The sequence below is a fragment of the Lampris incognitus genome, chromosome 1 (genome assembly GCF_029633865.1).
Source record: "Lampris incognitus isolate fLamInc1 chromosome 1, fLamInc1.hap2, whole genome shotgun sequence".
In the NCBI taxonomy this organism is placed as follows: Eukaryota; Metazoa; Chordata; class Actinopteri; order Lampriformes; family Lampridae; genus Lampris; species Lampris incognitus.
The window spans coordinates 146,960,856-146,975,087 of NC_079211.1; the positions used below are offsets into that span (position 1 = coordinate 146,960,856).

At 45.8% G+C, this 14,232-nt stretch overlaps 1 protein-coding gene across 1 annotated transcript; it reads left to right on the forward strand.

Annotated features, from left to right (window-relative positions):
• The first annotated feature begins 663 nt into the window (after nucleotides 1-663).
• On the forward strand, nucleotides 664-13,534 carry tor2a (torsin family 2, member A). The gene is made up of 5 exons (XM_056293822.1): nucleotides 664-928; nucleotides 3,904-4,169; nucleotides 8,239-8,414; nucleotides 10,988-11,115; nucleotides 12,702-13,534. The coding sequence occupies exons 1-5, from the start codon at nucleotides 667-669 to the stop codon at nucleotides 12,944-12,946; spliced, it is 1,077 nt and encodes a 358-aa protein (XP_056149797.1). The 5' UTR covers nucleotides 664-666; the 3' UTR covers nucleotides 12,947-13,534.
• Nucleotides 13,535-14,232: the final 698 nt, after the last annotated feature.

Sequence of the window (14,232 nt, forward strand, 5' to 3'; positions counted from 1 at the left end):
CTCCCTGAAAATGTAAAAACCCGACCAGCTTGACTCGGAAATCCACGCCCGATATATTCGGGTCGGATTCGACGACGGCTGTCCCGGCCGTCCTGCTGCTTTTATCCGTACTTGACCCGGTTCTGAGGGGTTTTCAAAAAAAAAAAAAAACTCCTCCGCTCCGTATCGACGTACCGGGCTATTACACAGGTGCATCATGGGACTTGTAGTTGTTCGTGTTCTTTCGCTCCCCCGTTTCCGTATTACTTCCTGAAACTGAAGAAGAAAAAAAACAAGATTGACTGTGAAATCCACGCCCGATATATTCGGGTCGGGTTCGACGACGGCTGTCCCGCTGCTTTTATCCATACATGACCCGGTTCTGAGGGGTTTTCAAAAAAAAAACTCCACCGCTCCTTGTCGACGTACCGGTCCTGCGCTATTGCACAGATGCATCATGGGACTTGTAGTTGTTCGTGTTCTTTCGCTCCCCCGTTTCCGTATTACTTCCTGAAACTGAAGAAGAAAAAAAACAAGCTTGACTGGGAAATCCACGCTCGATATATTCGGGTCGGGTTCGACGACGGCTGTCCCGGCCGTCCTGCTGCTTTTATCCGTACTTGACCCGGTTCTGAGGGTTTTTCAAAAAAAAACTCCACCGCGTACCGGTCCTGCGCTATTGCACAGATGCATCATGGGACTTGTAGTTGTTCGTGTTCTTTCGCTCCTCCGTTTCCGTACTACTTCCTGAAACTGAAGAAGAAGAAAAAAAACCCGACCAGCTTGACTGGGAAATCCACGCCCGATATATTCGGATCGGGTTCGACGATGGCGGTCCTGGCCGTCCTGCTGCTTTTATCCGTACTCAACCCGGTTCTGAGTGTTTTCCAAAAGCTCTACTGCTCCTTAGCGGACAGCTGTGACTGCGATTTTAAACCCTGCATAAGAGGTAAGACGACCAGGACTACTTCCTCTTTTCATAGCGAGCTGACGTGGGTGGGAGAGACGCTGCTGTGTAAAACACTGAAAACCCGCTGTCATGAAAAGCACGACGTCCCTTTCCCTGTCAAATATCTCTTTCCTAACGTCTTTGGTCCTCTGTTAGCGGTGCTAATAATAATCCATATATAGGCTGATAATCCAGATATAGGCTAATAATGATCCATATAATCCATACGTAGGCTAATGATAATCCAGATATAGTCTAATAATCCTATATATAATCGAATAATCCATATAAAGGCTAATAATAATAATATATAGTCTAATAATCAATATATAGGCTAATAATAATCCATATATAGTCTAGTAATCCATATATAGGCTAATAATAATCCATATATAGTCTAATAATCCATATATAGGCTAATAATCCATATATAGGCTAATAATAATCCATATAATCCATACGTAGGCCAATGATAATCCATATATAGTCTAATAATCCTATATATAATCTAATAATCCACATATAGGCTAATAATAATCCATATATAGTCTTAATAATCCATATATAGGCTAATAATAATCCATATATAGTCTAATAATCCATATATAGGCTAATAATAATACTATATAGTCTAATAATCCATATATAGGATAATAATAATAATAATAATATATAGTCTAATAATCCATATATAGGCTAATAATAATAATATATAGTCTAATAATCCATATATAGGCTAATAATAATCCATATATAGTCTAATAATCCATATATAGGCTAATAATAATCCATATATTTGAGTGGCTGTTGCAGCTAGAAAAGCGCTGTATAAAATGCAACTTGATTGATTGACTGATTGACTTACAGATATAGCAATTTACATGAAGTGCAGCTCAGTGCTTTACATAAGAGATAAGCAGGCGAATTAAACAGAATACAATACCACAAATTACAATAAAAATGGAAAAGCGCTTTAGACGACCGTTATAATGAGTAAGTCAGTCCCTTTTGGCTTGTTAATGTAACCCACTTGGATAAGGAATAACCTGCGAGGATGATTAATAACCATCTACGGTAAGTAGTAGTAACCATAGGGTAAGTACACCTCTTTACTGGGTTCGTAGGAGTCTTGATTAACTGGACTGAGAAATGATAGGAGCCGGACAAGCAGGATAAAATGCTAAGTAGAAATATTTGGTGTTGTAGTTGCAACACTCAAAGGTGCACATACAATTATACAATGCAATATACAATAATCCCTCAATGACCCGGGTCCTAATACAGTAAGCGCTTTTGGTTCAATAAGGAACAGTGTGTGTGTGTGTTTTTCAGTGTCCTACCACACCAGACGTGTGGAAGATAGTAGGTGGAGAATCTTCCCTTTCTCTTGGTTCCGAGCGGTGGCTCGCCAGTTCCTCGTCAGGAACAATCAATCCCTCAAAAGACCCAACCTGTATTACAAACAGGGTTTAGTCACTATATCAATTATCAACTAACTGTACAGTAAATATTCTCACACAACTGTAACATATGCTTCCACAATTGAATAAACTCAATATATATATATATATATATATATACACACACACACACAGCAAATTGCCTGTATACTACAAAATAATAGCCATTCAAAATAGCTACAGTCAGCTACAATGGTTTTGTAGTTCTGGCCCCTGGACTACTCTCGGTAACCGTTACACTCGAGTTCAAAAACAAACATACACAATGTTCTTCTAACATTATGACACATACTGACATGTAAAATAACCCAAAGTGAAGACTTTCTCTTCAGCCGTTTTCAACTAAAACGCTTCTTCCAAATTCACATTATGGCGATGCTAGCTACATCTTCCAGGCTGGCTAGTTAGCTTTTCATGCTAGCCACATCTTCCAGGTTGGCTAGTTAGCTTTTCATGCTAGCTACATCTTCCGGGCTGGCTAGTTAGCTTTTCATGCTAGCTACATCTTCCGGGCTGGCTAGTTAGCTTTTCATGCTAGCTACATCTTCCAGACTGGCTAGTTAGCTTTTCATGCTAGCTACGTCGCCTGACTCACCAGGGCGAACGTTTCTCACGCAGCAACGATGCAGAAATTCCCCCCGGAGCCCCGGTGGGAAACAGGAATGCTGGCGACGTCTCTAACTTTCATCAACTCAACTTAAGACTTCTCTGATAACAACTCAACACAAAGACGCGAGAAGACAGGACGATTTGTCTCCCCGCTGATGGACAATGGCGAATTCCTTCGTTCACTCTTTTCCCCCCTCACTTTTAGCTCGAGAGATCGCGCGCGTGTGCTTTCCGTGGCGCGTTCTGACAATCTCGCGCACACAGCAATGGAGGCGGGACTTCCAGATAGGCGGACGCTTCTCATTGGCTAGAAAGCATAGCTCTACACAAATCGATCAAAACACAATATTAACCCTTTGCTGGGATAACTGGATCACATCTAACCAGATATTATTGATAACCCGTTGTGTGTGACTGGGTTACATTAAGGTTTTCATTATGCCGGTAAATTGAGGAATTACTTCTGTTTGTGGCCTCCCAACAGCACCTATTCCATTTTCGTCTGTTGGAGAATGTAATGTCCTTGGACAGACCTCTGGGATTGAACTGGGATTTAGGAAATGTACAAATAAACTTGACTATTATCACATCAGCAGTGTGCTCACCTCTAGTATTTAATAACACGTCAATTTAATTTTGATACATGCCATCCTCTTGAAAAACGCTATATAAAATGCAACTTGATTGATTGATTGATTGAGCCTATTTCAAATGTTCTTCTCTCTGTTTTATTAAAGTTTGAAATGTTATCTAATCCATTCATTTATTGTGCCCGTTTCCTTTTATCGTGACCTTTTTATCTGTGCACTTTCGCTTCAATTAAAGTGCGTTTCATTTTAATGAACAAAATGGGCCATTTAAAGATTGACTGATTGATGGAGCCACTGTTCATTTGCTCTCCACCAGACTTGGAATGGGATCTCTACAAAAATCTCTACGGTCAACATCTGGCCCAGGACATTGTGTCAGAGGCGGTCACCAGCTTCCTTAAGAAGGAGAACCCGGATCGGCCCCTGGTGCTTTCCTTCCATGGCTCGTCGGGGACAGGGAAGACCTTGGTCAGCTCCATGCTGGGAAGTCATCTGTACAGCGAGGGTATGGGAAGCCAATATGTCCACCTGTTCCTGCCCTCTATCCATTTCCCCCTTCCTGATCATGTAAAAGAGTACCAGGTAAGGTTCACTACTCCTGATGCTATGGTTCTCTTAATCAGGTCATCGGGTACCTGCAGTACCACTGGTTTTCCATACTGTCATTACCTTCACCTGTTGTTCCAGTTTTATTCAGCCTCTAATCAGGGAGGTTTTACACCTGGCACAAAAGATGAGAATCAATAGTACACCATTGCAGAAAAAAAAGGCTTCTTTGCATGGTGACCATTCAGATATAGGTTACACAAGTTGTTTCCAGGGCAGCATCATGGCGCAGTGGTTAGTGCAGTCGCCTCACAACGAAAAGGTCCTGGGTTCGAGCCCCGGGGGTAGTCCAACCTTGGGGGTCGTCCCGGGTCATCCTGTGGAGTTTGCATGTTCTCCCCGTGTCGGCGTGGGTTTCCTTCCACAGTCCAGAGACATGTAGGTCAGGTGAATCTGCCATACTAAATTGTCCCTAGGTGTGAATGTGTGTGTGTGTGGGCCCTGTGATGGCCTGGGGCTGGCGGCCTATCCAGGGTGTCTCCCCACCTGCCGTCCAATGACTGCTGGGATAGGCTCCAGCATCCCCACGACCCTGAGAGCAGGATAAGTGGTTTGGATAATGGATGGAAGTTGTTTCCACTTGCTGATTGAGGGTAAAAATGTATGACGCATACTAAATGCATTTTAATTGGCAGTTACCACTAAACAGTCATAGTACAGTATAGAGTACTGTGGGTAATCGGGTCATCATTCTGTGAGTATGTAGTATGTTTCAGAGAATTCGGACACAGCTCATCAGTACTGGTGGTACCAAGTTGATTAGCTGTTCATTTGATCAGTTTGTGCATCTTTTTTTTCTTAAAAAGGACACACTGACACAGAGCTAAGGAGGGTGTTTTCTGAACCTGCTAAACCAGGAGAGTCAATCATCCCATGAGCTTGTAGCTGCTTTGACCAGTACGGCGGTTACTGGTGTGAACCATATATTAGCCTATCGGTGTATTGTTGAGGAAGTAGTGTCCAGCCACATACTTGTCACGGCGAGAGCAGGAACAGGACCCAAATGCAGACAGCGGAGACAGGCTGGGACAAAGCAAGGCTTTAATGAAAGAGCGTACTTACAGAAACTGAAGCGACAAGTACAAAACAGCAAAGAAGGCATGAAGCACCCAGCCAACATAAGCTAACATGGGTGACATTTACAATCAGACAAATGAGCCAGAGCAACCAGGGGGAATCTATACCTGCTGGACAGCCAGTCAGGGAAATGGGGAACAGGTGAGCAAAGCAGGGGCAGGAATAGACATGGCAAGCTAATCAGGGAATGGGGGACAGGCCTGTAGGAACCTGTGGAAACCTGTAGAAATATGTAGGAACCTGTGGAAACCTATGGTAACTAATAGCCATTTTGATCCACACACTCCATACCAGTTGGTGGTGGTAATGCACCAATTTGTTGTCTGCCAACCACCAATTCACAACAAATAGAAGAAGAAGAAGAATGGGGGGGGGGGACAGGTGAGCAGAGCAGGGGCAGGAACACACATGGCAAGCCAATCAGGGAATGGGGAACAGGCGAGCCTTGGAAACCCAGACCACACAACCATGGCAATACTAAACATACTTTCAGTACTCTGCTGTTGTTTTAGTCAGACTTCATGAATGTTGCTTCCTTTATTACTTGCTAATGAGAAAAGCAACGAACGCCACGTCACCTTCACTTCCTTTTTGATGCTTACAGTTGTCTCTGTTTCTCTGTTACAGACTCTTCCTTCAGAAATATCCCTGCCCCATTTCTCCTCCAAACTCGTCCACCATGGTGCGGATAAGGAGAAATGGGGTAGGGGTAATTCGGAAGGAAGAGTATGTCAAGAGAGTGTCGGACAGAGTGATAAGTATGAAGCTGGAAATCGAAGGTGTATTGATGAATGTAAAATGCCCCACAAGGTGGGCATGAGATGGAAGAGAAAGAAGAATTCTGGAGGGAGTTGAATTGAGTGGTGGAGAGGGTACCCAAGGAGGAGAGAGTGGTGATTGGAGCGGACTTCAGTGGGCATGTTGGTGAAGGGAACGGGTGGTGAGGAGGTGATGAGCAGATATGATGCAAGGAGAGGAATGTGGAAGGACAGATGGTGGTGGATTTTGCAAAAAGGATGGAAATGGCTGTGGTGAATACATATTTCAAGAAGAGGGAGGAACAAAGGGTGACAGTAGGAGTGAAGGAAGGTGCACACAGGTGGACTATATCTTGTGTAGGAGGCGCGATCTGAAAGGGATTGGAGACTGCAAGGTGGTGACAGAGGAGGACGTAACTAGACTGCATCAGATGGTGGTCTGTAGGATGACTTTGGAGACCAATAAGAAGAGAGTGAAGGCAGAGCTAAGGACCAAATGGTGGAAGTTGAAGAAGGAAGACTGTTGTGTGGAGTTCAGGCAGGAGGTAAGACAGGCACTGGGTGGTAGTGAAGAGTTGCCAGATGGCTGGGCAACCACTGCAGAAATAGTGAGGGAGACAGCTAGGAAGGTACTTGGTGTGTCATCAGGACAGAGGAAGGAAGACAAGGAGACTTGGTGGTGGAATGAGGAAGTACAGCAAAGTATACAGAGGGAGAGGTTGGCAAAGAAGAAGTGGGATGGTCAGAGAGATGAAGAAAGTAGACAGGAGTACAAGGAGATGCGGTGTAAGGCAAAAAGAGAGGTGGCAAAGGAAAAGGCGTATGGTGAGTTGTATGACAGATTAGACACTAAGGAAGGAGAAAAGGACTTGTACCGATTGGCTAGACAGAGGGACCGAGCTGGGAAGGATGTGCAGCAAATAAGGGCGATCAAGGATAGAGATGGAAATGTGCTGACAAGCGAGGAGAGTGTGCTGAGAAGGTGGAAGGAGTACTATGAGGGGCTGATGAATAAAGAAAATGAGAGAGAGAGAAGTTTGGATGGTGTAGGGATAGTGAATTGGGAAGTGTGGTGGATTAGCAAGGAGGAAGTGAGGGCAGCTATGAAGAGGATGAAGAGTGGAAAGGCAGTTGGTCCTGATGACATACCTGTGGAGGCATGGAGATGTTTAGGAGAGATGGCAGTGGGGTTTTTAACTAGATTGTTTAACACAATCTTGGAAAGTGAGGGGATGCCTGAGGAGTGGAGAAGAAGCACACTGGTACTGATTTTCAAGAACAAGGGCGATGTGCAGAACTGTAACAACTACAGAGGTATAAAGGTGATCAGCCACAACGTGAAGATTTGGGAAAGAGTAATAGAAGCTAGGTTAAGAGGAGAGGTGATGATCAGCGAGCAGCGGTATGGTTTCATGCCACGAAAGAGCACCACAGATGTGATGTTTGCTTTGAGAATGTTGATGGAGAAGGTCAGAAGGAGTTAAATTGTGTCTTTGGGGATTTAGAGAAAGCATATGTCTCCAAACCATATGTTACATGGTTTGGAGACAGTGGCACTGATGAAAAGAGGAGGTGGAGCTGGAGGTGGCAGAGTTGAAGATGATAAGATTTTCACTGGGAGTGATGAAGAAGGACAGGATTAGGAACGATTATATTAGAGGGACAGCTCAGGTTGGACGGTTTGGAGACAAAGCAAGAGAGACAAGATTGAGATGGTTTGGACATGTGTGGAGGAGAGATGCTGGGTATACTGGGAGAAGGATGCTGAATATGGAGCTGCCAGGGAAGAGGAGAAGAGGAAGGCCAAAGAGGAGGTTTATGGATGTGGTGAGGGAGGACATGCAGGTGGCTGGTGGGACAGAGGAAGATGCAGAGGACAGGAAGAGATGGAAACAGAGGATCTGCTGTGGCGCCCCCTAATGGGAGCAGCCAAAAGTACTAGTAGTAGTAGTAGTAGTAGTACTAGTAGTATTAGTAGTAGTAGTAGACAGTTGTCTCCATTTCTCAAACAAATTCACAGCGTTGACCCGATGTGCGATGCGCCATGTTTCTTGTCAGTAGAGCGCTTGTGTTTCCAGGGTGTCAGATTATTTTAACCAGCTTGATTGTGATGTTGCAGTACTCCACATAGCTGTGGCGGTGCGAGACTTTACATGCTGTACCTTTTAACACAGTACATATCGTTTTGTTTTCTCTCTTGGCGTGTCTAGTGGGCGCTGAAGAGCTGGGTGGAGGGTAAACTGAAAGAGTGCGCCCACTCCATCTTCATCTTTGACGAGATGGAGAGGATGCCACTCGGGGTCATCGACATCCTGAAGCCCTTCCTGGGCCCCTCCCATGTTGTGTTCCGCACCAACTACCGCAAGGCCATCTACGTTTTCATAAGGTACACACACACACACACACACACACACACACACGAAGCCAGGCTTATCAACAGGGCAAAAAAGTAGCTCTTTATAGCCTGCCTGCGGTGGGGGTCCAAATTTCAACAACCACATGTGATATTTTACCAAGTAATTTGACTTTTGGAGTAGCGTGAAACCTCTGAGCCAATTGTTCTCAATCAGGTCCTCAGGTACCACCAATACGGCTGGTTTTGTATTCTAACAGGAGTTCATTACATCAGAATCAGTCAGGAACACTTAATTTGTCATTGCATTTTGTGAAATGAAGCACAACATCGTTGCCCACAGCAGTGCAACACAAAGACAAAAACACATATCCAAGAACTACAAGAACACATATATCCAAACTAACTCACATATCCAAACTAACACATATATCTAAACTAAACAAGGAAAATTACTGTCCAGGAGAACGAACGCCAGCCAGGATGAATGTCAGTACTGCCGGTCTGCATGGGCTAGCAGTTAGCTTAGCCTGCCCCGCTTCCGCGCCCTGGCAGCCCACCCTCGGTGCTTCCTCTTCGGGCACAGCTCCAGGCAGGGCCGTGGTCCTTGGGCCCACAGGATGCAGCAGACCAGGCTCCCTCAGCCGATCCAATGCCAGCTCTCCCAGCCAGACACCTTCGACACACCTCCCCGCACTCCACACGACGACACTAAAAACACAGTCAAGGCTAGGCGAGGCCGCCACCCAACTGCCCTCGGTGTTACTGGAACTGCCGGTCTGCATGGGCTAGCAGTTAGCTTAGCCTGCCCCGCTTCCGCATCCTGTCAGACCGCCCTCGGTGTTTCCTCTTTGAGCGCAGGGCCGTGGTCCCTTGGCCCACAGGGCGCGGCAGAACAAGCTCTCCCAGCTGATCCAGCGCCAGCTCTCCCAGCCATCAAACAAAGACAAACTGAGACGCAAACGTGGACAAAGACACTGCATGGACGGTGCTGGGTGAGGCTGCCGCAAACGCGAATTTGTGCTGCCGTCTTCCCACACTGGAAGCAGGGAAAAAAATTCACCTGTTCCTAGTGTAAAACTTCCCTGATGAAACAAAGAAAAAAGCATTACTGTGGGTCGAGAAACAACTAATAAACAGAACGGTGTCCTTCGTAAAGCGATCAAGGATGCTGACGCTTACGGTTTTTCAGAATGTTGACATCAACAGGTTCAGGCAAGTGGTGGGTGGATGCAGGTATGCTGGGCAGAGACATTCCTTTTATCAGCAGTCAGGAACACTTCTCATTTCTCTTCATGCACTTGTGTACGTGAAATGAAACGAAGTGCCGTTTCCCCCAGCCCACAGCGGTACAACACAAAGACAACAACACACCCCAAAACTACAAGAACACACATACCCAAACTAACACACATACCCAAACTAACACATGTACCCAAACTAACATATGCTTAGCACACAAAGTAAGGAAATGTGTGTTGGGTAGATTATTTCTTTGTTGTAACAATGCTTCTTGGCAATAAATCTTACACCGTTGGAAAGCCTGTTTATTTGCCTTTTAAATGGCGCCACATTTGTAAGGAACATGCATTTGTGGGATGAGCAGCAGAGCTGAGTATGTGGGTTGCGCCCATGAAAAATTTGCCAAATCTTCTGTGCCAATGCCAAACAGCTTATCTTGCTGCTGCTATTGACTCTTGTTTTGAGCTTCTGGTACCCCAGGTGCTGAATCAGCTGCCTGATATAAGATTTACTGCCAAGAAGCATTGTTACAACAAAGAGGTAATCTACCAAACACACATTTCCTTACTTTTTGTGCTAAGTTTATATCCAAACTAACCCAAAAAAATAACCCCCCAAGGGAACGAACGCCAGCCAGGATGACTGTTGGAACCGCCGGTCTGCATGGGCTAGCAATTAACTTAGCCCGCCCCGCTTTCGCATCCTGTCAGACCGCCCTCGGCGTTTCCTCTGCGGGCGCAGCTCCCGGCAGGGCCGTGGTCCCCGGGCCCACCGGACACAGCAGACCAAGCTGTCCCAGCTGATCCAGCGCCAGCTCCCCCAGCCAGACACCCTCGACACACCTCCCCGCACTCCTCACGACGACATCAAAACACCACAGTCAACGTGTTATCGGAACTGCCGGTCTACATGGGCTAGCAGTTGGCTTAGCCTGCCCCGCTCTCCCACCAGATCCAGCGCCAGCTCTCCCAGCCATCGAACGAAGACAAAACTTAGACGTGGACAAAAACACTGCATGGACGATACTGGGCGAGGCTGCCACGAATGTGAATTCGCGCCGCCATCTTCCCACACCGGAAACAGAAGCTCTTTGTTTTTATTGAGGGCCATGGGGATACAGGAACACAGGACATTAAAGGATGATGATGGTTTTTTTTACAACTTGGGTCTTATTTCTGTAGCTTTTGCCATCGTGCATGGGGGTTATGATACTTTACTCACTGGCTTCATCTTGGAGATTTTGGTCACAAGACCACTGCTGGATTCAGCTTTACAATGGTCCCTTACGGGACCTGATTACCTGGATCTGTCTGGCTTAGAGTCCTACTTTGTTGAATCGTGTGTGTGTGTGTGTGTTTAACTAGTACCACTGGAGAGGCGGTAATAAACCAGTTGGCCCTGAAGCAGCAGCAGGCGGGTTTGGGGAGAGAGGAGATCAGGCTGGAGGACCTGAAGGAAGCCCTCGTCCAGTCAGTTTATAACAGCAGCACGAGTAAGAACCACTCGCTTGTCCACCTTTCTGCATTCAACTACCCCACAAATACACACACTGTTCACAAATACACACACTGTTCACAAATACACACACTGTTCACAAATACACATACTGTTCACAAATACACATGCTGTTCACAAATACACACACTGTTCACAAATACAGATACTGTTCACAAATACACACACTGTTCACAAATACAGATACTGTTCACAAATACACATACTGTTCACAAATACACACACTGTTCACAAATACAGATACTGTTCACAAATACACACACTGTTCACAAATACAGATACTGTTCACAAATACACATACTGTTCACAAATACACACACTGTTCACAAATACAGATACTGTTCACAAATACAGATACTGTTCACAAATACACATACTGTTCACAAATACACACACTGTTCACAAATACAGATACTGTTCACAAATACACACACTGTTCACAAATACAGATACTGTTCACAAATACACATACTGTTCACAAATACACACACTGTTCACAAATACAGATACTGTTCACAAATACACACACTGTTCACAAATACAGATACTGTTCACAAATACACATACTGCTCACAAATACACACACTGTTCACAAATACAGATACTGTTCACAAATACACACACTGTTCACAAATACACATACTGTTCACAAATACACACACTGTTCACAAATACACGCACTGTTCACAAATACAGATACTGCTCACAAATACACACACTGTTCACAAATACACACACTGTTCACAAATACACACACTGTTTACAAATACACATACTGTTCACAAATCGGCCTTTAGTGGGACAAAAGAATTACAGCACCATGAGCACCAGCAGTGGCGCTGTTCGCCGTCAGTCATCTCACAGTTGTTATGGGGGTTCATTATTCCTGAGTGGAAGACATCAGTTTTGCTTGTGACTATTAGACTATCAAGTTTGTAGTAGAGACAAGCCTCCAGGTAGCGTGGCGGTCTGTTCTGTTGTCTACCAACACGGAGATCGCCCGATCGAGTCCCTGTGTTACCTCCGGCTCAGTCGGGCGTCCCTACAGACACAATTGGCCGTGTCTGCGGGTGGGAAACCGGATGTGGGTATGTGTCGTGGTTGCCGCACTAGCGCCTCCTCTGGTCGGTCGGGGTGCCTGTTCGGAGGGGAGGGGGAACTGGGGGGAATAGTGTGATCCTCCCACGCGCTACGTCCCCCTGGTGAAACTCCTCACTGTCAGGTGAAAAGAAGCGGCTGGCGACTCCACATGTATGGGAGGAGGCATGTGGTAGTCTGCAGCCCTGAGCATCACAAGTTAAACCGCTGCCCTTCAGCGTTTTATTCATCATGGCGGTTTCTCTGGACCTGAGAAGGTTTTGGAGTCATATAAAACTTCTAAAAAATCATTTAGGGACCCATTTGAAATCTCCCCAAGACCCACACTTTGAAAAACATTGCTGCACGTGACAAGCTGGAGCTGCGTGTCCACTGTGCAGAAAACCTGCATGAGCAGCGCTCACAGAACAGAAGCTAATTATCTGAGGTGGACTGAACTGAATAACCTCTCTTCTCCTCTCCCAGGTGGCTTCTATCACTCCGACATCCTCCAGGAAGAGCTCATCACACGTTATGTCCCCTTCCTGCCTCTGACCCGACGCCATGTGGAGCGTTGCGCCCGCTGGCAGCTCTGTCAGCTGGGCATGTGCCACCGAACGGATGTAGTCGAGGCGGTAGGGGGCGACATGGTCTACACTCCCGACGAAGGCCAGTACTTCTCCACCATAGGCTGCAAGGCCGTCTCCACCAAAATCACCCTCTTCCTGTAAGGAGGGAGGACGGAGAGCAGACACTCCTCCCGCCACCGTGGGCCAGCTAAACTTGGGCTGGTGTCATGGGGCATCCCTGTGGTACGCCACAGGATAAATCTACCCCCACACCGCTTTATAGGGAGGTTAAAGAATGTAGGGGGGCTCCAGTCCAACACACCCAAACCTCTGGAGCTTGCTGGTCAGATCACCTCTAAACTGTGATGGGGTTTCTAACCGCTAACCGAACCAGGGCTTTTTCTCCTGTTGGGAAATAGAAGAAACGGATTTTTCTGCCGATGTCAAACTTGGTTCAGTATAAACGGGAAAGAGTCGTACCTTGTTTTTGTTTTTTTATTGTTCTCATTCAGGAGTGCTGCTGTACTAAAATCCACCTCCACCTTCAGTAGCTGAACCTGTCGGGTGTCACGATGGGGTTTTTCGTGCGTTGGAGCACCGAGTCACCCCGTTTACTTTTCAGACTTTCGTGTATTCTGGGAATACGGACGGCACATGGACGCTGCAGAAATATTCTTTGTAGAACCGGGAGCTGACCAGTTCAACCACAGTCCTCTCCTGTGGCCCACTGAACAAGTGCATTGGCGCAGTCAGGGGTGGGGGGGTGGGGGGGTTCAGTGCCTTGCTGGTGTTGTTAGCTGGCTAACAGAGCCCGTAGAGTTGGTTGAGATTTATTGTAAGGGAACATGAGTCTGAGGCTTCCTCTCCTCTTCGCTCTTTGTGTCCTTTTCTCTTAACACTACAACGACCAAGGCCGCACTTTTGAGCGTTTTGGATTTTCAAAGTTTAATAACTTGGGGGGGATATATATATATATATATATATATATATATATATATATATATATATATATATATATATATATATATATATATATATATACACAGACCTGCCGTTCCATGAATGCTCCTAAAATTGCATAGATTTGCATTATAATTAGTTTCAGATCAATTGCACAAAAAAAGTTCTGGTAAGATCTACCTAAAACGACCATGAGCCGTCAAAAAGACGGCACGTAATTTGCACATGATCGTGCGCGTCATGTCACTATTCGTGACGCGTGTTGGTCGCATCATTTCCTTCGTGGAGTTCATTGCTCTGTCCTAGAAACACACTAGCGTCCTCCAGTGGAGAGAAATAGTCTAAACTTGATTTTTGAGTATTGCCAACATGTCTGGTTAGACCTCGTAACAGACGGGCCATGACTACCACCGAGGCGCTGCAGTATTTACAGGCGTTGGACGTGGTCGTTCTGGTAGCTTTTAAGTTCCGGTCGTTGTTTGGGACTG